The sequence below is a fragment of the Mytilus californianus genome, unplaced genomic scaffold, assembly GCF_021869535.1.
Source record: "Mytilus californianus isolate M0D057914Y unplaced genomic scaffold, xbMytCali1.0.p SCAF_4, whole genome shotgun sequence".
Classification (NCBI taxonomy): Eukaryota; Metazoa; Mollusca; class Bivalvia; order Mytilida; family Mytilidae; genus Mytilus; species Mytilus californianus.
This window is the reverse complement of record NW_026262690.1, coordinates 64646576-64672933: the sequence shown is the minus strand read 5'-3', so window position 1 is coordinate 64672933 and position 26358 is coordinate 64646576. Positions and strand designations below refer to the sequence as shown.

The window sequence follows — 26358 nt, the reverse complement described above, 5'->3', positions numbered from 1 at the left end:
TTGAATCAAGCTTTCCGTTTGTTTCCCTTTGCGTTTATGTCATAGGAAGAACGTGAAGTCATGAATGTTGCATTTTATAGGGAAATAAAACAACGCTTTTGAATGCCTCGCGACTGTTGTATCCCAATCAAAATTATGGTTTCTTATGAATCATTCATGCAATGTAATTATATAAACACACTTTAACGTACCTCGGTTTACTAGCAACGCCTTTTTGAGTGCAAATTTGCTTCGAGATATCGTATAGTTCTATACTACCATTTACTAAACAACATTCATTTTCGTTACCAGTAATCTTGACAACCATGAATTCCTTTTCTTCAACACAACATACATACTTAGATGTGTCGAGCCTCAATCCATCGCAGCATTTATACTGTTTACCCATGATTTTGTCTAAATGAAATAATGTATCATATTTTTTTTTAATATTTGTGCTATCTTTTTTCATTTTTGATTTTTTAGCTCTTAAACTTTTGGTGAAGGTTTTGAATTTAAACATATATATTGGATTTGACCATTAATCAGAGCCACTTTTTTTCGAAATGCATCAACATATGTGCCCGTTTATGTTCATTGTTGATTTTAATACTTGTAGTTTTGTCGCCTTTCGCCTTCATGCTGAACTGTGAAGGAAATTTCATCTTCAGCTGTATTAACTTTCTGATAAAACCATCGTTACTGACTTATCTTTAACTATTATCTTCAATTTATAGGAGCCAAAAATAATTTAATGATATTTAAAATACATAAATATACATGTATAGTACTTGTTTTAGTGCGAAGGACATATGCTCCTGGAATAACTTCATCGGGTACATTCATGATCAAACGTTAGGAAAGCCAAATACATAAAAACTGAATCAAAGCTATGACCTATAACATATACTACAGTTTCCAAGAAATGTTTCTGCTACAAATGTTGGAAAACGTTGAGTTACTATATGAAATGATAAATAGTTGCACCTGACTGTTTATGATGGACGTATGAAAGTAAATAGTCCTTTTAATTCAATGTAACTGATTTAAATCTAACGCAACAAAGTCGATAAAACTAAAGTTCGGATAAACAATTAGCTGATGAGTGATGGATGTGAAAACGCATTACACGGTAAAGCATGCTAACATGAAGCTCTACTGCAAATTTTAGAAAGTCTTTATTTGCAGTTCCAAAGAAAAAATGCGACGTAAATTTTATGCATGGCCATTATGTGTTCGAATATAAGATTCGGTACGAGCGATCATCGGAATCTGAAAATACAGAGTACAGTATTCTAACATGAAGCTTGATACAAAATTTCAGGAAGCACTGAGTTATAGTTCTTGAGAAAATACGACAAACATATTATGGGACGGACAGACGGACAAACAGAAGCAAACCTGTTGTAGCAGGGGTATAACAACCTTATGCCCGTTATGGCACCAAAAGAACCCCCCCCCCCCAAAAAAAAAAGTCATCTTTAGGTCAACATACATTGTTCAACAATAGACAGGTGTCAATACAATTCCAACCATAATCTCCCCGATCGTAAGTACCTGAATAATTCAACAGATAACTATGTAATCTAAGGCTTTATTTGTATGAGTGTTTTACTTACTTCCACAGCATTGTTCATTGAGCGCATCATACGAGATCTTATCACAACACTCCTCCCTATAGCCGTCTATTTCTTTGTCACCACAACACTGTCCATTTGATATTTGTCTTCGGACTAATTTTGTGTTGCAACACAACATATTCTTCTGATTGTAATGTGTGTTAGCTTATAGAAAAGAAAGAAAATAAGTTAAAAGATGCGTTCTTACATAATATATCTACATAGTAGAGCATCTGTTTTGTAATTGAATTATAATCATTGTTAACAAGAGACTTCAACGAATTAAACAATATTAAAGAAGACAAATATTTAAAAAAAAAAAGAAAAGAGAAGATTATAATCAGAAATAAGTTTATAACCTGCAATTCAGTAGTCGTCGTTAATTGCTGTCTATCATATTTGGTTTTTTTTGTTTATTGTTTTGTACTTAAATCTACGAAAGAGATAATTATCGCGTAATTACGAAATAAAAAACTTCTTATCTCGTAATTACGCGATAGTTTTTCCGTATCTCGTAATTACGAGATAATTTTTTTTTTTTTGTGACCCTAATAGGCTTTCGTATATATCAGTTAATTTTCTCGTTTGAATTATTTTACATGTTATCATGTCTGGGCCTTTTATGACTGAATAATATACGTTATTGCTTTTATCCATTGTTGAAGGCCGTATGGTGACTTATGGTTGCTAACATCTACGTCATTTGGTCTCTAGTGGACAGTTGTCTCATACAACATCTTATTTTCATATTCATATAGAATAATTTTGGAACTATTACGAAAGGTAAAGCGCTTAGTAAGTTTGTCCCTCCGTTAACTGCAAAATTTCTGAAATTAAGCCAAAAGTTTCCTTTTCAGTAATTCACGATTCACACTTCTGGTTTTGCTATGTTTATGCCCCCGCCATAACGAAGGGACATTAAGGTTTACCCTTGTCCGTCCGTATGTCCGTACGTTCTTCCCGAAATTGGTTTCCGTCCATCTCTAACTTTAGTTTTCCTTAAACAAATGTTATGAAACTTATTCACAATGTTTATTACCACTAAAATCAGATCAACTTCGAATTTTGGGTGGTATCACTTTTAACCGTTCTGGAGTTATGCCCCTTCATAAATGGAAAATATGCTGAATTTTTCGTTTCCGTTCTCTAACTTTAGTTTGCCTCAACCAAATTATATGAAACTTATACACAATGTTTATTACCATAAAAAAACAGATCAAGTTTGATTTTGGGTGGCGTCCCTTTTACAGTTCTCTAGTCATGTCCCTTTATAACGTTACATGCAAGCGGTGGCATCATCTGTGTCCCATGGACACATTCTCCATTTATTTATTGTTTTGTGCTGATTATCTGTGTTCTATCATATCAAGTTATGTTTATATCTTTCTCTAAATAATGTATTTGTATTTTCTCACCTACACTACACCATGCATGTCCTTTTGGAACAACATGACCATGGCTACAATCTGATGTTGTTGTGGAATAAGGTACATCTTCACAACAGCCATTCTCTTTTGTGTCAGTTTTCCTGTTGTACGAATTTATTCCGCAACATTTTTGATTTGATGTCTTCTGATGAAGTTTGGTAGAAATAGAACTTTTATCTTTGCAACAAAGATATTCGTTTTTTTTATTCAATAGTTGTCCGCAGCATTCTCCTTTTCTTCCTAAATGTATAAATTAATCACGATGACATAACATACAAAAGGTCGAAGAAAAAACAATACATGCAAACTAAATAAAACACTGATTCACCTCACCTTAACATAAAATAAGGAGATGTCTTATAATTACCAATGAGACAACTTTTCTACAGAGTCCAAATCATATGCAATATTAGGTCACCGTACGGCCTTCAACAATGAGCAAAACACATATCGTATAGTCAGCTTTAAAAGGAATCGACATGAAAAATGTGAAACGAATAAAACAAAAATGAAAAAAAAACCAGATGCCCATTTCAATCTCTTCAGTGATGGCAACATATTTAAAAGTCCAAATCTAAAACAAACGTTGGAGAGCTGATACACCAAAAACAAAAACGAAGATCAAAGTAAAGCCAAACAGGTCAAGGCCGTAAGGTGATCTATAGTTACTAACGTCTTCGTCATTTGGTCATCATACAACATCTTATTTTCATAAGGAATCAGGGCTATACATGGGGAGAATGGAGAGATAAATCTATTTACGGTGCCAACTTTAAATCGTATTAAAAGGTAGATGAACATATAGTTCGTTTTACCTAATTTCAATGTATATTTTTTTTTAATCTTTAGTCAAACATAAAAAAATACGCCATTTCTTACCTTGTTCGTGATAAACATTTTCACAGCAAACCCCTATCTTTTTGTCTCTTAATTCATTTTCGCAGCATTCGTAGCTTTGTTTTTCGTTAGTGATTCTTCTTATTTGATTCCCACAGCAGAAATGTGTGTGTATATTATAGACTTCATAATTACCTGTAAATGAAAGAGGTTATAGTAATATATTGAGTCTTTTTCAGTTTCAAAAACACGCTGCAAAAATATTTTTGACATGTTGTTTGATTAAAATATGGAAACCACATTTTTATATTGTCTAAATTCTAATAAATAATATTGTTATGGGTGTTATTAGAAAGAATACAGGAGATGTACGTTTGGCACAATATTTGTGTAGGTTTTCACTTTCCTAGCAACTGCAAATATTAGCACATTGGTACAGTCATACTTTATTAACATTAAATTAAATTTTTCCGTATTAGCTCTTGCTTGAACGATCAACTCATCTCACAATCATCTTTCTATGTTACTCTTTGTCAGTCAGCTTTGTTTAACAACAGAATTAAAATCGCTCTGATTTCTAGAATTTTCAAACATAAGGAAAAAAGCGAATGAGAATATCGGAGATATATTATAAATGAAGCTTCATATGAAAAAATTTCAAGAACCCCTTTCTGCTGGGTCAAGTAGGATATATGGAATTGTAGTTCCATCGGAAGAATACAGGGGTGAATAGGTTTATATATATACACAAGTCGACAGGCTGACAGTTTCAATTTTTATGTACATATAGGTCGACAGGTCGACAAGTTGACAGGTAGACAGTTTCAATTTTTATGTAAATAGGTCGACAGGTCGACAGGTTGATAGGTCGACATACATATATAGATATTATTGTTCAACTGTCGACAGCGACCTGTCGACTGTCAATCACTAGATAATAATTACTTTTGGTATAAATTTAATTTAATCATTTCTTTTTATAGTTTTTGTCAACTGACGACATTAAATTGTCAACTGTCGACCTGTCGACTGTCTACTTGTCAACTGTCAATCTGGCAACCTGTCAGCTGTCTACTTGTTAATTGTTACCACTTAAGCATTATTCTGGTGTAATGAAATAAATTTGATTTTGTCGACTTAATTTACGTCAACTGTCGACCTGTCGACCTGTCAGCTTGCAATTTGTTCTCATATATTTTAAATGTCTTTATTGCCCAATAATTCACAAGCGGATGAATTTATTATAAAAGCCAGTGGCTATTTTCACAAAAAATCTTATGAGTAAAAATACTCGTAAGTCCTACACATTTCAGTATAACTTACGATCAATTTTAATCGTAAGATTTTTTGTGAAAAGAGTCGCAGAACTATAGTATCGTATATCCTACTTGAGCCCTAAATACTGAAAGCATTAATGGTATCATAATTGTTTCTTTTCGAAGAGATGCCATTGTATTCTTGAAAATATAGGCTTCAACTTGAAAAGGTTTTTGTCAGAATCCAGCGCTATTGTATATTTACTACTTTGGAAATGATCATTTAACGTCTTTGACATCCAGTACTGGTCTCGCACGGACGGCTGTATTTTCTAGATGGAAAATTTTGTCAGGTCGAAGGACCATCTAGCTATCGGTTTTTGGTTTGTTGATGTTACTTGATTTAGAAGTTCACATTGAACGGCAATTTTCAGGTACTGGTAGGTGAACTTCTCCAGTCCGATCTTTCGGAATAACATCCTAGCATGAATATAAGGATAAGCGTGGTATACCTTAATGAGACAGGTACTTTACGCTACAAAAAGATGTCTAAAAGCCAACATACCTGCATTACAAGGAAAACAAAAAAGTTAAAAATTCAAGGAATATCAAAGGACACATTTACAATGCCTTCCGCCGCAATACATATATTTTTTGTCCAATGGCAATAACTCCAAATAATTTTTCATTTCAAGATCATTCAGGTTTCCAAGACCTTGCTCATATAAACCTTTGATATAAGTTTAATAACAATCAAGCATGAAATGTAGGAGTGAGAGCGTTTATGGTGCAATTTCCCATATAATTTACATTTCCAAGGGGTATAACTCTCGAAAATCGATTTTCGAACTGGTCCGGGACATCGCTTATATAAACTTTTGAAATAGATCACCTAAAAATCCAACAAGAAATGAGCAAGAATTCTTACAGTAAATTTTTCAAATAATTAACATTTCCATGAGGCATTGAAAAGTCTTGTAAAATAAAACGAACGGCGCTGATTTTCGAACTCTTTCGAGACATTGCTATTACAAATCTCTGACATAAATTTCATAACAATCTGACAAGAGACAAAGGCGTTAGAGCGCTTAAAATGTACATATATTATTTTGATTTTTGATTTTGTTTCTATTTTCTAGTACCTTGTAAACTATAAATCAAAATTTTAAAGTCGACGCCCTGTGAATAATCTTCAATAAATGAAGGATCGCTTGAAACTTTAAGAAGAGAGAAGAAGAAGAATGCAATTTTACAGTATAATTCACATTTTGAAGGTGCATAACTACAGTAAAATAGTTGATCGGTGCTGATTTTCTGACTCGTCCGAGACATTCCATATATAAACCTTTGATGTTAATTTCATATATTAAATCCGACAAGAAATGTAGGTAAAAGCGCGCCAACAGGACTGGACAGATGTATGGACGGAGAGACGGATAAACGAACGGACGTCCGGTCTTTCTATGGTTCCCGCTGCGCGACCGAGACAATAAGGAAAAAGGGAAAAGTCAAGTGCATAAATTTATTCAACAGTTACCGTAGTTTACTTATGTTTAAAACTCATATATCGATTAAGAAGAAATAAATGAAGGTAATAAACCAAATCATAGGCAAATCGCGTGAACTCTAAAAGGATTGAACAGGGTAAGGGTCTCCTGCTATGCACATATATAATTAAGTCAACATGTAACCAACAGACAATACTACAAAACTAAAGCTGATGAGTTGTTGTTTGCTTAACGAGCAAATATTTCATGCATATTCAAGACGAGAACGCATTAACAATTAATCCAATAGGAAGGTTTGATAAAATGCTTCGCCGAGCACAGCCTGATACAACCGCAGTGGTTGAACCCTGAACATTTGGGGCAAGTTTGGACACAATATTCAAGCTTGATACTATCTGAATTTGGATTGTGATCAAATTTTGACATAATATAGGTTTCTGACACAAAATAAATGTGGTCAAAGATCTTAAAAATTTGAAATGACATTTAATTTACCTAGTTTGGTCTGATATCCAAAATCTAACAACATGGTTAGATTCAGCAAATAAAAAAACACCAGAAATTTAATTTTTGTTGAAATCAAACAAAGTTTAATTTTGGCCCCTTCAAACCTTAATATGGACTAATTTGAAAACAGGGCCCAAAATAAAAAATCTAAATGCACAATAAGATTCAGCATATCATAGAGCCGCAATAATTCAGTTTTTGATGAAATCAAACAAAGTTTAATTTTGGAACCTTTGGACCTCAATGTAGACCAATTTAAAAATGGGGCCAAAATCCAAAATAGTAATACAAGGTTAGAATCTCAAAAATTAAAGACTTAATTTAATCCCATTGGAATTGGTTAAAAGATTTGTATTGATTTTCAATTGAAGATTTCCTTCTATTGTGCAATACTGTGCTATTGCGCAATACTATGCTATTGCGCAATACTGTGCTGTTGCACAATACTTAGTTAATCTGTTATATATAATAATTTACACACCCTTTTTGGTGTGTATCTCCTGCCATATCAGTATTTGTTGCTTTTATATACAAATCAGAAATAATCATTGTAAAAATGGAAAATTTTTGTGGAAAAAAAAAACAAATTTTGGAAATTTTTGAAAAATCTTCAAGAAAAAAAGTAAGAACCCCCCCCCCCCCCCCAAAAAAAAAACTTGAAAAAAAATCCACACCCCCCCCCCCCCCCCCCAAAATAAATATATCCCCCCCCCCCCTCTAAATTTTTTTTATATTTTGAAGGTTATTTTCTTTTCAGGAAAAATGTACAATTTCAGAGAGATCCATAATTTTAACACAAGTTATTGTCTGGAAACTAGAAAAATGCTTGTTTTTTGCCCCTTTTTTGCCCCTAATTCCTGAACGTTTGGTGCAATTACTCCCAAACTCAATCCCAGACTTTCCTTTGTGATATGGAACCTTGTGGTACAATTTCATAGAGATCCATACACTTACACACAAGTTATTGTCCGGAAACTACAAAAATGCCTGTTTTTGGCCCCTGTTGGTACCATAACCCCCAAAATCAATCCAAACCTTCCTTTTGTGGTATTGAACCTTCTGGTAAAATTTCATAGAGATCCATTCACTTAAACTAAAGTTATTGTTCGAAAACCAAATGTGTCTTCGGACGACGACGACGCTGACGACGACGTTGTACGACGACATGATAGAATTATACGAACGCAATTTTTTTGCGGTCGTATAAAAACGTGGGTTCACCGGGATGAAAGGTGAGATATATAGACTTCCACTGGAAAAGACGGTATCATAGATAGGGGCACAAATGTTGCCTCGCAATACGCCATCTACGTACCCCTCATTTTAGGGGTTTTAACTTAGTCACGGCTGAGCATAATATGTATGATTTAAAAAAAAAATGGGGAATGTGTCCATGGGACACAGATGATGCCCCCGGTTGCATATCATTTAAAGTTATAAAGGGACACAACTGAAGTACGGTAAAAGTGACACTACCCAAATGTGTACTTGATCTGAGTTTTGTGGTAATAAGTATTGTGTATGAGTATCATAACATTTGGTTGAGGCAAACTTAAGTAAGAGAACGGAAACGAAAAATTCAGCATTTTTTCCGTTTGTAAAGGGGCATAACTCTAGAACTGTTAAAGTGACACCACCAAAATTCAAACTTGATCTGTGTTTTGTGGTAATAAGCATTGTGTATAAGTTTCATAACATTTGGTCGAAGCTAACTTAAGTTAGAGAACAGAAACGGAAAATTCAGCAATTTTTCCATTTGTAAACGGGCATAACTCTAGAACGATTAAAGTGACGCCATCAAAATTCGAACTTGATCTGTGTTTTGTGGTAATAAGCATTGTGTATAAGTTTCATAACATTTGGTTGAGGCAAACTAAAGTTAGAGAACGGAAACCAACTTTTGGACGTACGGACGGACAAGGGTAAAACTTAATGCCCCCTCCGCTACGGCGGGGGCATAAAAATAGAATTTCACTCTCTTCTACCTTCACAACATGCAAAGTCATCTGCTCCTACAGTTTTGTTATAAACTCCTCGACAGCATCCTTCATTAAAGTCATTGTAAGACTTGAGTATTCCATCCTTACCAAGACATCGTTTCATCGGTCCCCCTGAAATAAGTGTGAACAAAATCATAAGAAATTTAATACATTGAATTGACAAGAAAATTAATACAGGGTATGTGCTCAAGGAAAAAGTAAAAGATACAAGGAAAGAAGAGAAAAACTTTCAATGACAGACCAAGAAGTTGATAAACATCGAAGCACTGAAAGGCGACTGAAAAAAGAACCTTCTACATTTTCACAAATGTAAGATGGCTTCCTAGAAAAAAAAAACCCAACATATAATCTAAAAATAGAGGTTTCTATAACAACACCACAGAAGAAAGGTAAGAAAATGTTACACATATGTATAATGGCTTTAGGGTAGTCAAGCTACTCTTTGAAAGATGAACGTACTTTTTTGATGCTCAAGTTTCACATCTTTTGGCACAAAAGAAAAAAAAAAGCAAATAAAATGCTCGCTGGACGCAGCTTGATACGACCGCAGAGATCGAATCCTGAACAGTTGGGGCAAGTATGGACACAACATTTATGCTTAAAACAACGATGAATTTTGGATTGTGATTGAATATTTGACACAGCATAGGTTTGTGACACAAAATGAATGTGGTCAAAGAACTGAAAAATTTGAAATTGGACATTTACCTATTATGGTCCAATATCCAAAATCTAAGAGCATGGTTAGAATCAGCATATCAAAGAAGCCCAAGAATTTAATTTTAGACGAAATCAAACAAAAGTTTGATTTAAGATCCTTTGGACCTCAATGTAGACCAATTTGATAACTGAGCCCAAAATCCAAAATCTAAATACATGATTCAGCATTTCAAAGAACCCCATAAATGAATTTTTTGTTGAAATCAAAGAAAGTTTAATTTCTTACCCTGATTTGGACCAACTTGGAAACGGGGCCCAATAGTTCAAAATTTAAATACAGGTTTAGATTCAGCATTTCAAAGAACCCTCTATATATTCAATTTATGTTGAAATCAAACAAATTTTGGACGCCGATTTGGACCAACTTGAAAACTTGGCCCAAAATCAAAAATCTAAATACGTGTTTATTAACAGACAATATAAGCTTAGTTTTTAAAGAAGTTCGCTTCATCAAAAACAAGCATTCTGTGAGTATTGCCTGGCAATACATAGTCCCCTACGGATTAAAAATTCATTGTACTGGAACAAAACGCTAACCTGATCTATAACTTGTTATGGTGTAAACTATATAAAAAATATCAAGTCAATATCGTCAAGCATGACGAAAAGAAATATGAAAAATTGATTATTTGAGTGAATTTTCCAAGTCCAAGGACCATAACTCTGCACAAAATCATCAGATCGGCACAAAATTCAAACTAGATCTGTAACTTGTAATGATAAAACTATATACCAATTATCAAATCAATATCTTTAAGCATGACGAAAAATAAGTGAGGAAAACTGATTATTTGAGTGAATTTTCTAAGTCCAAGGACCGTAACTCTGCACAAAATCATTAGACCGGACCAAAATTCGAACTTGATCTGTAACTTGTCATGATAAAAGTATTTACAAATCATCAAATTAATATCTTCAAGCATGACAAAAAAAAAATGCGGAAAACTCATTATTTGAGTAAATTTTCTAAGTTCAAGGACCATAACTCTGCACAAAATCGTCAGACCAGAACAAAATTCGAACTTGATCTGTAACTTGTCATGATAAAACAATACACCAAATATCAAATCAATATCTTCAAGCACGAAGGAAAAAGTGTGGAAAACTGTTTTGCCGGACTGACGGATGGACAGACAGACAGAGTGCAAACCTAAAGTCCCCTTCGACTTCGTCATTAGAAAAAAATATATATAGCATTCAGAAAAATTAGTTTATACAGAATAATTGTATTTAAAAACTTCACTTACCTTCCACTTCAACAGATGGACAAAGGTCTATTTTAATTTCCAAGGGAATATTCAGCCATAAGAAAATATTCAAATATGTTAAGTTAAACAATCTTTAAATAGAACACAATGAATACACAACTATCACCACAATTGATATATCTGAATCAGCAAATCTATTGTAAACTATGACTCAATTTAATATCCCAACACTCCTATTGTGGTATGGAAACTTGTGCTAAAATTTCTTACACATCCATACACTTATTCTAAAGTTATTGTCTGTGAATCAATTTAGTTTCCATGAACCAGTGATTAAACCACAAAAATAGTTCTCTAAAATTAGATATGATGTTATATTTATGGTCAACTATAATGACTCAACTTAAAATTTCTGGTAATTGTGTGATAACATCTCTGAATTTAGATTCTGTGTAAATATGTAATAATAGCATAGTTTCTGACACAGAATGAATGTGGTATAAGTTCTTAAATAATTTTAGAATTAGACATCTACCAATTATGGTCCAATATTCAAATTCTAAATACATGGTTGGATTCAGCATATCAGATAACCACATTGTTTCATGTTTTGTTAAAATCAAACTAAGTTTTATTTTGGATACTTTGGACCTTTATGGGGTCCAGTTTAAAAAACGGGACCAAAATTAAAAATTTAAAACACTGTTAGATTGCACACATTAAAGAACACCAATGATTTAATTTTTGAAGAAATCAAACAAAGTTTAATTTTGGACCCATATTTGGACCAACTTTGAAAACTAAGCACAAAATCAAAAAACACTGTTGGATTGACCATATCAAATAACACAAACAATTTAATTTTGATGAAAGCAAACAATGTTCAATTTTGACCCCAATTTGGACCATCTTGATAACTATGCCCAAAATCAAAAATCTAAATACACGCTTAGATTCAGCTAATCAAAGAACCCCAACCATTCTTTTTTTTTTTAAATCAAACAAAGTTTAATTTTGGACCCTTTGGACCTTAATGTGGACCGACCATGCCCCGAATAAAAAATCTAAATACACGCTTAGATTCAGCTAATCAAAGAACCCCAACCATTCTTTTTTTTTTTAAATCAAACAAAGTTTAATTTTGGACCCTTTGGACCTTAATGTGGACCGACCATGCCCCGAATCTAAATACACGCTTATATTCAGCATATCAAAGAATTCATTTTTTTTTAACCTTTTTTCTTTGGACCTTTTTGTGGACCAATTTGAAGACAGGCCTCAAAATTAAGAAATCTAAATACACAATTAGATTCAGCATATCATGGAAACACCAATAATTTAATTTTTAAAGAGTTAAAGTTTAATTTTGGACCCTTTGGACCTTAATATGGATCATTTCAAAAACAGACCCTAAAATCCAAATTCTAAATACCTAATTAGATTCAGCATATTAAAGACTCCCAAGAATTCAAGACTTTTGAATTAAACCCCATTGAAATTGCTAAAGAAATAAGCAATTTATACAAAGTATTATTTTTAGCCCCTTTTAACTAAACCAATAGGGTCAACCCCTAAAATCAATCCCAAACTTTATTTTATGGCATAACACCTTGCGGCACAATTAGATAGCAATAAATAGACTTATACTCAAGTTATTGTCCACAAATAAGAACATTTTTGCCCCTTTTCAGCCCCTTATTATTGAACGGTTTGGACCATGACCCCTAAAATCAATCCCAACTTTTCTTTTGAAGTATGGATCCTTGTAGTAAAATTTCATAGAAATCCATACTCTAGTACACAGATCAGGTGTCCTGAAACATGTAAAATGCTTGTTTTTGACCCCTTTTTGGCCCTTAATTACTAAACAGCTACAACAAATAAAACCAAAAATAAATCTCAACCTTCCTATTGTGGTATGAAACCTTGTGCTTACATTTAAAAGAGATCTATACAGTTATACTCAAGTTATTGTTTGTGAACCAGACAAATCATTGTTTTGTTAGGCCCTTTTTGTTCCCTAATTCCTAAACAGATACTATAATAACCCCCCCAAAATAAACCCCAACCTTTCTATTGTGGTATGGAACCTTGTGCTAAAATTGAATAGAGATCTATACACTTATACTCAAGTTATTGCCTGCAAACCAGAATAAAATGCTCCGCAGGGCGCAGCTTGATACGACCGCAGAGGTCGAACCCTGAACAGTTGGGGCAAGTATGGACACAACATTTAAGCTTGATACAGCTTTGCATTTGGATTGTGATTAAATATTTGACACAGCATAGGTTTCTGACACAGAATGAATGTGGTCTAAGAACTTAAAAATTTTAAATTGGACATTCACCTATTATGGTCCAATATCCAAAATCTAAATACATGGTTAGATTCAGCATATCAAAGAACCCCAAGAATTCAATTTTTGATGAAATCAAACAAAGTTTAATTTTGGACCCTTTTGACCTCAATGTGGACAAAGTTGATAACGGGGCCCAAAAATCAAAAATCTAAATACATGGTTAGATTCAGCATATCAAAGAACCCCATATATTCAATTTTTGTTGAAATCAAACAAAGTTTAATTTTGGACCCCAACTTGGACAAACTTGAAAACTGGGCCCATAATCAAAAATCTACATACATGTTTAGATTCAGCATATCAAAGAACCCTAAGAATTCAATTTTTGTTAAAATCAAACTAAGTTTAATTTTGGACCCTTTGGACCTTAATGTAGACCAATTTGAAAACGGAACCAAAAATTAAGAATCCAAATACACGGTTAGATTCGGCATATCAAAGAACCCCAATAATTCAATTTTTGATGAAATCAAACAAAGTTTAATTTTGGACCCTTTGGACATCAATGTGGACCAATTTAAAAACGGGGCCCAAAATCCAAAAACTAAATACACGGTTAGATTCAGCATATTAAAGAACCCCAAGAATTCAAGAATAAAACCCAATCGAAATTGGTCAAGAAATAAGCAATTTATACGAAGTATCTTCTTTTGCACAATACTGTGCAATTAAATATTTCTTGCTATTGGGCAATACTGTACAATTGACAATTTCTTGCTATTGCGCAATATTGTGCTATTGGATATTTCTTGCTATTGCGCAATACTGTGCAATTGAAGATTTCTTGCTATTGCGCAATACTGTGCAATTGAAGATTTCTTGCTATTGTGCAATACTGTGCAATTGAAAATTTCTTGCTATTGCACAATACTTATTATATAATAATTTACACATCCTGTTTGGTGTGAATCTCCTACCATATTATTATTATTTGCTTTTAAATATTAATCAGAAATAACCTACTTAAAATGGAAAATTTTAAAAGAAAAAAAAAAAGGAAAAAAAGAAAAAAAAGGAAAAAAAAAAAACCCCCCACCCAAATTTTTTGAACCCCCTTATGATTCATCACCCCCAACCTCAATCCCAGCCTTCCCTTTGTGGTATGGTACCTTGCAGTACAATTTCAGAGAGATCCATACACTTATACACAAGTTATTGTCTGGAAACTAGAAAAATGCTTATTTTTGGCCCCTTTTTGGCCCCCAATTCCTAAACGTTTCGGCAATTACCCCCAAACTCAATTCCAGCTTTCCCTTTGTGATATGGAACCTTGTAGTACAATTTCAGAAAGATCCATACACTTACACACAAGTTATTGTCATGAAACTAGAAAAATGCTTGTTTTTTGCCTCTTTTTTGGCCCCTAATTCCTAAAATTTTGAGGCAATTACCCCCAAAATCAATCCCAGCATTCCTTTTGTGATATGGAACCTTGTGGTACAATGTCAGAGAGATCCATACACTAACACACAAGTTATGTCTGGAAGTTACAAAAATGCTTATTTTTGGCCCCTTTTTGGCCCCTAATTCCTTTACTGTTGGTACCATAACCCCCAAAATCAATCCCAACCTTCCTTTTGTGGTATTGAACATTGTGGTAAAATTTCATAGAGATCCATTCACTTAAACTAAAGTTAGAGTGCGAAAACCAATGTGTCTTCGGACGACGCCGGACGACGACGACGACGACGACGACGACGCCAACGTCATACCAATATACGACCACAAAAATTTTTTTGCGGTCGTATAAAAATAGATGTTTTCTGCCCCTTTTCGATCCCTAATTATTAAACGATATGGGCCATGATCTCCCAAAAATAATTCCAAACTTTTCTTTTACAGTATGGAACCTTGTGGTAAAATTTTATAGAAATCTATACTCTTATACACCAATTATTGTCCTGAAACATGAAAAGTGCTTGTTTTTGGCCCCTTATTCCTAAACAGCTACAACAATAACCCCCAAAATAAATCCCAACCTTCCTATTGTGGTATGACACCTTGTGCTAAAATTTAATAGAGATCCATGAGGGTCGTAATGGGGTACCTTCATGACGAATAACGGTAAAAAAATCATGCCAAATGACGTTAACGGTAATTTTTGGTGCATGACGATAAAATGTACACTTTCTTTAAGACGATAAAAAAATCGACTGATTTTGACGGTAATTATTTGCGACCTCTTGAAGAATCACGATAAGGATATTTTGACGAATCACGGTAAAGTTTTAACCAATTTGACGCTAACGGTAGCCGAAAATGCCCGTTTGACGCCTGACGATAAGGGCATTCCTACCCTCATCCATTCACTTATTCTTAAGTTATTGTCTGTGAATCTGACAAAAAAACTGTTTTTGTTAGACCCTTTTTGGCTCCTAATTCCTAAACAGCTATGACAATAACCCCCAAAATTAATCCCAACCTACCTATTGCCGTGTGGAACCTTGTGCTAAAATATTGACTAAATAAATATCTCTTATACTCAAGTGATTGTCTTAAAACCAGACAAATAATTGTTTTTAACCCCTTTCTGACCCCTAATTACAAAACCGCTAAGACAATAACCCCCAAAATCAATCCCAATCCTCCTATTGTGGAATGGAACCTTGTACTTAAGTTTCTTACATATCCATACACTTAAACTAAAGTTATTGTCTGCGAACCAATTTATTTTCCATGAACTAGTAAAACTGACCTTTTTTGGCTCCTAATTACAAAACCGCAAGGACAATAGCCTCCCAAAACAATTCCAACCATCCTTTAGTGGTATAAAACCTTGTGCTAAAATTTCATAGAGATTCATGAACTTATACTCAAGTTATTGTCTGCGAACCAAAATGTATTCAGACGCAGACGCAGACAACACCATGACATAATACAACAGCAAATAAAGTCGTATAAAAAACGAAACAAACTATGCACTGTTATCGAATAAATTTTCTACCGCTTGCATATTTTAACGCACAAAGATATATACAAATTACGACAATCTATTTAAATTTCATATTAAAAATCATGTATAAAACGTAAGAACTCCAATATAACGTTTGAGTTAAAAATATTAAATTTACACAAGAACATACCTATCGAATGGTTTGCAAGTAAAATAATGATGTTAATCCAAGCAAGTTTCATGTTCAAATGAGTTGCTAAAGTTCAAAAGTATAATCTATAATTTTTATGCTTTCCATCTATCAATAATAACTTTTCAGACCAGGAGAATTCTATTTATTTCATACACCATTTGTTGTCATGCCTACTTGAAAATTTCCAAAGAGGAAAACTGGAAACTATTTATATTGGTCGATGTAACATCTTTTGCGTACACATATAATGTTTAGTTATATGTTTAAATTGGTGTTTAATAATAGAAATAAAAAAAAAAGGGAATCTTTGTTAATGAGTCATGTAAAATTTTCAACCACTGTTAAATTGCTAAATCAGTTTCCATTTTTAATTTGGTTTAAATCACTTCTTAATCAGGATGACATAACCTAAGCAGCAAGCATGAGCACCCTTCAAAATAAAGCTTTCTGATGTCAAGTAATCCAGCTTCACTACCTTGACTAGTTACTGTTCTAATACATATAATAACGTCAATTTTATGAGCATCGAAAAGGCAAAACTGGTACAATCACCAAGTTCAAAAGGTAAACTACCAACCCCTAAAAATCCGTAGAAGCTAAAGACAGTAAATGGTAGTCAATAACTTGACCGGAAAAGTCATTTCATGGGATTTTGCACATAGGAAAAACAGTGTTGCTGACCAACGACCCCTTTTGGTAAAGTTGAAGTCATTTTACGGACGCCACCATGATTTATTCGACTGTTATGAAATATCTATGGCACAGATGACAACAAATATTTTCTACTTATGGTAGCTACAATCCAATCCTCTTTTCTCTAATTTTTGCGCTATTTTCACATTTCTTGATCGGTGTGAGAAAAATATTTCTCCTCACTAGTGAAATATCTGTTCTCTGCAAATTATTGGTCGAAATTTAATTATGACGTCAAATTTTCTTGGTTTCTTCTGAATTTCCTATTGTGGCGTCATGAAAAAAGGCGACCATACCTGATGACGTCACATATAAAGAACACAACTTCCTGCAAATCTTTGAAAAGGAAGAATAAAAATCATTAGAGAAACAGATTCCACCACTATAACTCGTGTATTACGATATTTCTCCACTCTCAAAAGTTAATTTTTAATTATTTAAAAAGCTTGGCAAGCCTCGCGCTTAAAATATTAAAATTTAACTGTCTCGAGTGGAGAAATATCGTAACACACTTGTTGCAGTGGTGAAATCTATATTTCTATATAATCTATATATAACCCTTTTGGAGTACACTAGTTCATCGCAAGTGTTTGGTTGGGATTCGACTTGTTAAATCTTTAATTTTCTGTGTAATGTTTAGTTATCTTTTTTTGTTATTTCATTCATTTTCTGTTGACCATTGTGTTGTTTGTTTTTCTTCGTTCGACTTTGGTGTTTGATTATCCCTTGGTATCATCTCTCCTTTTTATCATAACATTTCTAGTGACAAAATAAAGTCAAGCATGACCAATTGTTATTTAACCAAACCTATTAAAAATATAAATACATTGCCATAACTTTTTTTCTTTCACTACACTATATCTGATTGCAATATATGAATTAACATCGTCACTTTTTGGCATGATAACCCTCCAATAACAGTGGCATGCCCACATCATTGTTTTCTTCTGATGAAGTTCAAATTTTATTTTTTGAGTTAACCAAAGTTCATTTCATTTCTTGAAAGATGGACAACGACAAAAATAAGAAAAATGACATCTAGAGCGCAAAACTGCATAACAAAAATACCGAACTTCAAGGTAAATTAAAAAAAGGTAAAGTCCATAAAAACTAATAAAATCAAACGTTATCAACTAACGGAACGAGAGAAAAATACTGCCATATTCCTGACTTGGTACAGGCATTTTCCGAAGAAAATGGTGTGTTAAGGCCTGGTTTAATAGCTTGCTAAACCTCCCACTGTGTGACAGTTGTTTATAGTTCCCTTATATTGACAAAATATGGTGAGCAACCCAAATAGACATAATAGGTTAAAGTGACAAAAACTGGGATACAGCAGCCAAAACTTTGTAAACATACACCAGACAAAACAAACATCCTTCAGGTCATATGATGATCTTTAGATCAGTATATATATTCAATCTCAATCCATTTGGTCTTTCAGAGTGGAAAATAAATAAATATTCCAAACAAGACCGGAGTAGATTATAAACACTTACTATTCAAGTGAGTTGATAAGTGCATCCATCCTGATATGAAAATAGATTTATAATAATTTTCTTACCTTTTACACAGAAAATATACATGATAAACGTACAAAACAAATATATGGACATCTCTTAATCTGTGTATTGGCATGGCTTTTAAAAATACATTATATACCGTACGTAACAATACATGTGGTAAGAGTTATTTTTACTTGGAAACTTCCCAACTTATTCAAGGAAATAAAAATTCCAAGTAGCTAAAAATCTGAAAAAAATAAATATAAAATGATGGTATGATAAGAGGATTCAAACTTATAGATCGCGAATCTTGTATAAACTGTATTTTTTATATTATATATTTCTAGTTTGAGGTCACGTTAAATTGATACAACGACGTCCATCTGTTGTTAATCAATCTGAAAGTATGCAAATATAAGTTAAACTTTCTTTTGATAGGAAATAATAAAAGTATAAAGTGAAAAGTAAAAATATCGTGGCAAAAAGAACAAAATATGACGTATCGGGTGATGAAACAAACGGATAATAACTGCAACACTCTTGCCAAAGTAAAAATTATTTCCAGACTTAAGCGACTCTAGTTTTAATGACAACAAGCTCCTCGTTGGTTAAATCCCCTTTCTCTCTCCTATTTACGGACCAGGACATTCTTTTATCTGTTTATCTCATACTCTAATAAAGAGAAACCCTGAGAAGCAGTTTTTGGAATGATTTTAAAATCTTAAGATGTAAGTTGGTGTTGTAAGTATGGGTATAAGTACAGCTGTGAGAGGAAAGTAAAGATATAGTTTTAGATTGTATATTTGGAAAATCTGGTTGGTGTATTACTGTGTATGGCAGCATTGATTAAGAGATTATTTTCTAACAGACAATAAAAATTACAAAAAAAGACATTAAGATAGAACTGATTTGTTTATATAATTGATAAATTAAACTCTGAAAGTAAAATAAGATGTGGAATATACATCAATTAGACAGCAACCCAACGACATACAAAATGATCAAATATAGTTTATACAATGTGTCGAGATCCAAATCGACCCTTGTGCATAAATATCAAAAATCTACCTACCGACACCACAAAAAAAACCAAAAAAAAAACCCCTTTTTTTTTTAAAGATTTGACTATAGACCATTATTTGCAAGATTCACGTCTTGGGACAGGTAAATCATCATGTGACGGAGTTAAACTAATTGTTGAGCACTCTTTCCTCTCCTTTTAATCTCAACTAGTGGAATAACAAAAGGAACATACAATAAAATCAGTTTAGAAAAAAAAAAACATTTTACTCGAGCTCCATAAAACCGTTATAATTATATTAGACAATAACAGAGTATTAGTTAAAAGCTTTTTATACGTTGTATAACATATATTTTTATTAGTCTCTGATGCATGATTTTTTATTATTAATTGTTTTTGGCTTTTAACTAGCTGTCAGTAACTGCGAGTACTCTCAAATCGTACTTTCTTGATTATTTGACCTGTTGATACTAATTGTAATGCTTTTTTGTTATTTAATGTTATTCAGGGTTATATCTGGTCTATATACCAGCTTTGATAAGTGTTTGGTAATACTATAAATTTTCCCTTCGTACTATGAACATCAAAATTATTTATTTTGTAAAAATATTTCCTTTCTCTATTTGAACTGTACACGTATACCTAACAACAAAATTATTTTCATTTACCTGTGTTTAAAGTAAATGCAAATGGCTGATATTTTTGTCAAATATATTGTTTTTCTTATATTGTTTAACATTTCACAGCGATTATAACATGTTACTTTTTATTATTCTTCCCTTTGTTTATTTATTTTGTATTTACATTGTATCATAGATCAAATTTATTTGTTCAGTGTATGTTCACTGGTGTTAATATGTCTTTGATTGAGTTAAGCCATTTCAATTGATATTTTATAGTGTACGTGTCTTTCTATGTTGTGATGTTACACTATTGTTTCAGATAAGGGTGAAGGTTTGGTACCATTAAAACGTTTAAACCCGCTGCAAATGTTTGCACCTGTCCTAAGTCAGGAATCTGATGTTCAGTAGTTGTCGTTTGGTTATGTGGTTTATAAGTGTTTCTCGTTTTTTATATAGATTAGACCGTTGGTTTCCCCGTTTGAATGGTTTTACACTAGTGATGTTTGGGGCCCTTTATAGCTTGCTGTTCGGTGTGAGCCAAGGTGTTGAAGACCGTACTTTGACCTATAATGGTTTACTTTTATAAATTTTGACTTGGATGGAGAGTTGTCTCATTGGCACACATACCACATCTTCTTATATCTATTATAATTATTTGCACATCTTTTGTTTCCAATTGGGTAAGACTTTATGTTCTATTGTATTGCATGTTGTCACTCCAATAGTGCACAGTAACGTAAATTCCATGAACTTGCCGAGAGGCGTCAAATTTTCATGCAATAAGGGGACAACGGTTTAAACAGTTTCAAGCAATAATTACAGGCGCACTTAATAATTCTATACATGTATGTATGGTCCTGATTATATTTGTCAGTCTGAGGATAATTGATGAACGTCAACCTAAAATGCATGCCATATACAAATAAGAAGATGCGTCATGATCGCCAACGAGACAACTCTCCACCAAAGACCAAATGACGTAAAAGTTAGCAACTATAGGTCACAATACGGCCTTCAACAATTAGCAAAACCCACACCGCACAGCAAGCTATAAAAGGCCCAGACAATGCAAATGTAAAACAATTCAAACGAGAAAACATAGCTGTTTTCTTTTATTTTCACCTTGTCTCGTATACTCTGAAAGCCATTTTAACAATTAATTAATGTTGTGTTCCTTTCAATGAGTATCCCATGCCAATTTTGTTTAGAGAGTGATAATAGGTTCGATATTAAGGTTGTTACCCTCTTTTTGTAAAAATATACTCGGTTTTTTCAGTTATATAACTGCTTCTGAATAACACATATCATTTTTCGTCGAAATGGTATCACAACGACATTAACCTGGAATTATCACGAACGACGTCATAATGAATGATTTTGTGTTTGATTAACGTCCGATGGCAAATATTTCATGAATATCAGAACGAGAACATATTGATCTGACATGGTTATGAATCCTACTTTGTACTAGATCGGCTAGTATTTGTTCCACCTAAATGCTGGGTGCTTAACGGAGAAGATACGAACGGGAATCGAACCAACAACTTCCCGCGATCGAGGCGAGAACACTCCCATTAGATCACCGCTGTAGTTAAATGTTATCACAGGAGACTTCAAAAGTAAACAACTATGCTAAACAAGTTCTCTGACCAATACGATAAATAAATTGTGGGGTTTTCTGGACATACATAGCTTTAAATATCGGCCACAATTCGAAATCTCAGGCACTTGATATTTAAAAAAAAATCCCTTTGATGCATATTTTTGTTTTCCTGCTAAGCACATTTCTGGAAAGATGAGGAGTTATCTTTCACATCAATCAAATTGCAAAATTCTTACTGCTTATAATAAGGGGTCAATATATTTCCAAATGTCATGCATATCTTATTATGGATGAATCTTGTTTTCTATATTGAATTAATCTATTTGAAAAATTAATCAAGCTTATGAGTAATAAGTTTGCCTTATATAGACACTAAAATACGTCATATAACTGATATTCTTACTTCGTCTTTTATCGTTACATGCATTATCCTTTTTTTTTATATGAATCACTAGATAATTTAAGAAACAGGTTTGTCCAATGTGATAAAATATTTTTATCTGTCACAGTAATTTCAGATCTATATAAAACACAATTGTACATTCGTCCAATCAGTCAAGGAAATAACCAGACCGTTTTAATTTCATACTTACGTCACCGACCGTGCGAGAGCTTATATAACAGCCGTCAAGGTTCTTAAAACCACCCTAGTAGTACTTACGTCACCGACCGTGCGAGAGCTTATATAACAGCCGTCAAGGTTCTTAAAACCACCCTAGTAGTACTTACGTCACCGACCGTGCGAGAGCTTATATAACAGCCGTCAAGGTTCTTAAAACCACCCTAGTAGTACTTACGTCACCGACCGTGCGAGAGCTTATATAACAGCCGTCAAGGTTCTTAAAACCACCTTAGTAGTACTTGCTTTTCTTTTTCAAACAAGTAACAACTTATAAATTTGAAAAAAAAATAAACAGTTCAGAATCGGATATATTTGTGCTCGGTTACTTGATTTAATTTTTCACTTATTTTAACAATGTATTTTTCTTCAAATCTATTGTCTTTATCGCGTTTAACTTCCAATTTGTAAATATTGTATCCATTAATTTCTCTTTAAAGAATGTTTTCCTTTTTTTTTTATTATTTTTAAACATGCTGGATGTTTTACATTAGCTTTGAATATACTTTATCACAATTTTGCAGCCATGGTTCGTTTTTAATTATGCATTTGCATTCGATTAAAAATCCATCATATTTTTCTTGACTGGAGGAATTTTTAAGCGTAATGATTAATACGAATTGTCGCGCAATGGTGTTTTTGCCATACGCGTAAGAGGCAAACATCACATAAGTGCCAGTAGGTCTATAGTTTACATCTGTAGAAATTCGTCTCCATATTTACTGAAGTATTCAAACAGACATAAATTCTTTTGCTTTATGTTCTGTCTTAAAGTATATACCGACATGCAAGTAAAGCGTTAATTAAGTCCGGCATAGAACTTCCGAAGGTTATAGAACTAAGTCTATAGAAATAAGTACATCATAAGTCTATAGAAATAAGTACATCTTAAGTGTATAGAAATAAGTTCTTATTAAGTCTATAGAAATAAGTACCTTTTAAGTCTATAGAAGAAGTACATCTTAAGTCTATAGAAATATGTAAGTGAAGAGAAATAAGTACACATTAAGTCTCTAAGTCTACTGAAAAATGTAAGTTTTAAGTCTGTAGAAATAAGTACAGCTTAACTCTCTAGAAATAAGTACATCTTTAAAAGTCTATAGAAATAAGTACACTGTCACATTAAGTATTTAAGTCTATAGAAATACGTAAGTCTTAAGTCTATATAGATATTACATAGCAATCTATAGAAATACATATTGAGTCTATAGAAATGAGCAAGATGTAGTTTTATTTTTAACAAGGGCACTATCGAATCAAACAAAAGTGTTCACTCATAATAAAATGTTCTTTTTATATATAGGATGACTTTCAAAAGAGTCCTGAGTATCCAATATGTTGTTAGCTTATCAAACGGCGGCAAACGCCGCAATCAATATAGATCTCTGATTTCGCTATCCTCATCTGACGAGCACGCGAGTTCCGCGATATGTCCGAACGCATTTTCCATTTGTGTTTAATGGTAACAATATTGATATTGTTTCCCAATATACATATGTTTATTGTTTACTGAGCATTTAAGCTACTAGTATGATAATATGGCAAAAGCAGTTAGAAGATCGTTAGGTTTGTTGATATCTAAATGTAAATCTAACGGTGGTTTTAAATTACAAAATTGTTTGATACGCTTGTACGGTCTGCAATAGATTGTGTGGTGCCTCTATATAGGGAGCACGTGATTTTTCATGTATAAATAGTTTTTTCATGGGTGTTGGAAAATAAACACCTAATATGTCTTTGTATAGTGACATGGGCTGGATGCCATGCACAATCAAACAGTGGACTAGTGTTTTAGAAATTAGACAAGATTAGATAAGGGACCGGTCATTATTTATCAACAGGGGGTCGGCAAATTATTTTGAAAGACTGGAAAAAATTAAATGACCCCCCCCCCTTTCTACTTTTGTAAAACATATGTGAACCCCCTCCTGATAGAGTCAGAAAAATGTTGACCCCCTCCCAAACCGCCACTATATCTTCACATATCACAACTGTACGACAATCCATGGTACTCGGGTAAAACATAAATACAATCAACAAATATTATTTTTATCAAAATTTTAAACTGAATTAAATCTATAAATCACAATTATGATACAGAAAAATATTTAGTCATATTTGTAATTAAACAATATAAAAAGTAAGGAGATGTGGTATGATTGCCAATGAGACAACTATCCACCAAAGTTCAAATGAAGTGGATGTAAGCAATTATAAGCAACCGTTCGGCTTTCAACAATGAGAAAAAACCCATACCGTATGGTCGGCTATAAAATGCTCCGACATGAAAAATATGAACCAATTCAATTGAGAAAACTAACGGCCTAATTTATAACAAAACAATTTACGAAAAACAAATATGACAGACATGAACCAACGAAAACCCCTGAACTACAGGCTCACGACTTGGGACAGGCACATAAAGAATGTGGCGGGGTTAAACATGTTTGTGAGCGCTCAACCCTCCTCCTAACCTGGGACAGTGGTGTAACAGTACAACATAAGAACAAACTATAAAAATCAGTTGAAAAAGGATTAACTCATCAGATGGATACATTTTTACAAATAGAAATACATATTTGTGTAATGGTGCTACAAGGTTTTATTTAAGAATATTGCAAAATGTATCTTTTGATAAATTTGAGCAAGAATGGTATGACAAAAGTATGTCAAATGATAAAAATAGATTACGTAGTATAGACTGTTCAAAAATGTATATGGTGTAGAAAATTATCTCAGTGATCTTTTATATACTTGGTAGATACAAGAGTGCTTTAGCAAAATGTAGTTGTTGTGGAAGCGCCCATCAGGTCGTTACAAAAATATTGATGAAAAGAAAATAGAGTATTATTTTCTTCCCGTACACCAATACAACTACAACTACAAAAAAAATTGTGAAAATTACTGTAATAGACGAAACCTAATAGACTGACTATGCGGTATGGTCTTTGCTCATTGTTGAAGGCCGTACGGTGACCTATAATTGTTAATTTCTGTGTCATTAAGTCTCTTGTGGAGAGTTGTCTCATTGGCATCCTTATTTTTATATTTATTTAATTTTGCTTTTATTGGTTTAAATTGCTAATCAAATACCAAAAAATACAACAGCTATTAACACAATAAAAATGTAATATTAGACACCAAAATGATGCAAATCATGTATCAAAGAAAACCGATTTTATATTACATAATCATATAGATTCAAATCTGACTTCAATTATTGGTGATGATGACGGTAGAACAGATGGAATTTTGCTTCAAAGATCATTTAAGAGATTTCATTAAAGAAAATTATGAAATGATTCAGATATAGGTTAATGTACACGAGAAATTAAACAGAGCAAGGATTATTATTCATCTTTGATGAGCAAAAAGGGGGGCTATTTATAGGTAATAAACAGGCTTTCGTGATACAAAACTGGTATAATCCGTTGAAAAAGATTTTTTTCAAATTTCAACCTGATAAATTTACAATGTCTTAAATACATTTATGTCCATTTATATACATGCACCATTTTCTTATGATGAAGACATAATCTTTAAATCAGTTAAATTGAGGTCTGGAGCTGTCATGTAGTTCTTTGTTAATTTATGTATCATTGTTATTTTGCTTAGTTTCTTCTGTTACCTTTTCTGACATCGGACTCGGACTTCTTAATGTGCGTATTGCTGTGTGTTTATTTATTCTACATTGGCTAGAGGTAAAGGGGAGGGTTGAGATCTCGCAAAACATGTGTAACCCCGCCGCATTTTTGCGCCTGTCCCAAGTCAGGAGCCTCTGGCCTTT

General features: G+C 33.1%; 1 protein-coding gene across 1 annotated transcript; it reads right to left on the bottom strand.

Moving 5' to 3' along the window:
- Positions 1-37: 37 nt before the first annotated feature.
- On the bottom strand, positions 38-18823 carry LOC127738315 (galaxin-like). Its single transcript, XM_052249517.1, has 6 exons — positions 18765-18823; positions 9119-9244; positions 3905-4057; positions 3014-3265; positions 1599-1763; positions 38-396 (listed from the first exon to the last, which is right to left on the bottom strand). The coding sequence occupies exons 1-6, from the start codon at positions 18814-18816 to the stop codon at positions 155-157; spliced, it is 990 nt and encodes a 329-aa protein (XP_052105477.1). The 5' UTR covers positions 18817-18823; the 3' UTR covers positions 38-154.
- Between the last annotated feature and the right edge of the window lie 7535 nt (positions 18824-26358).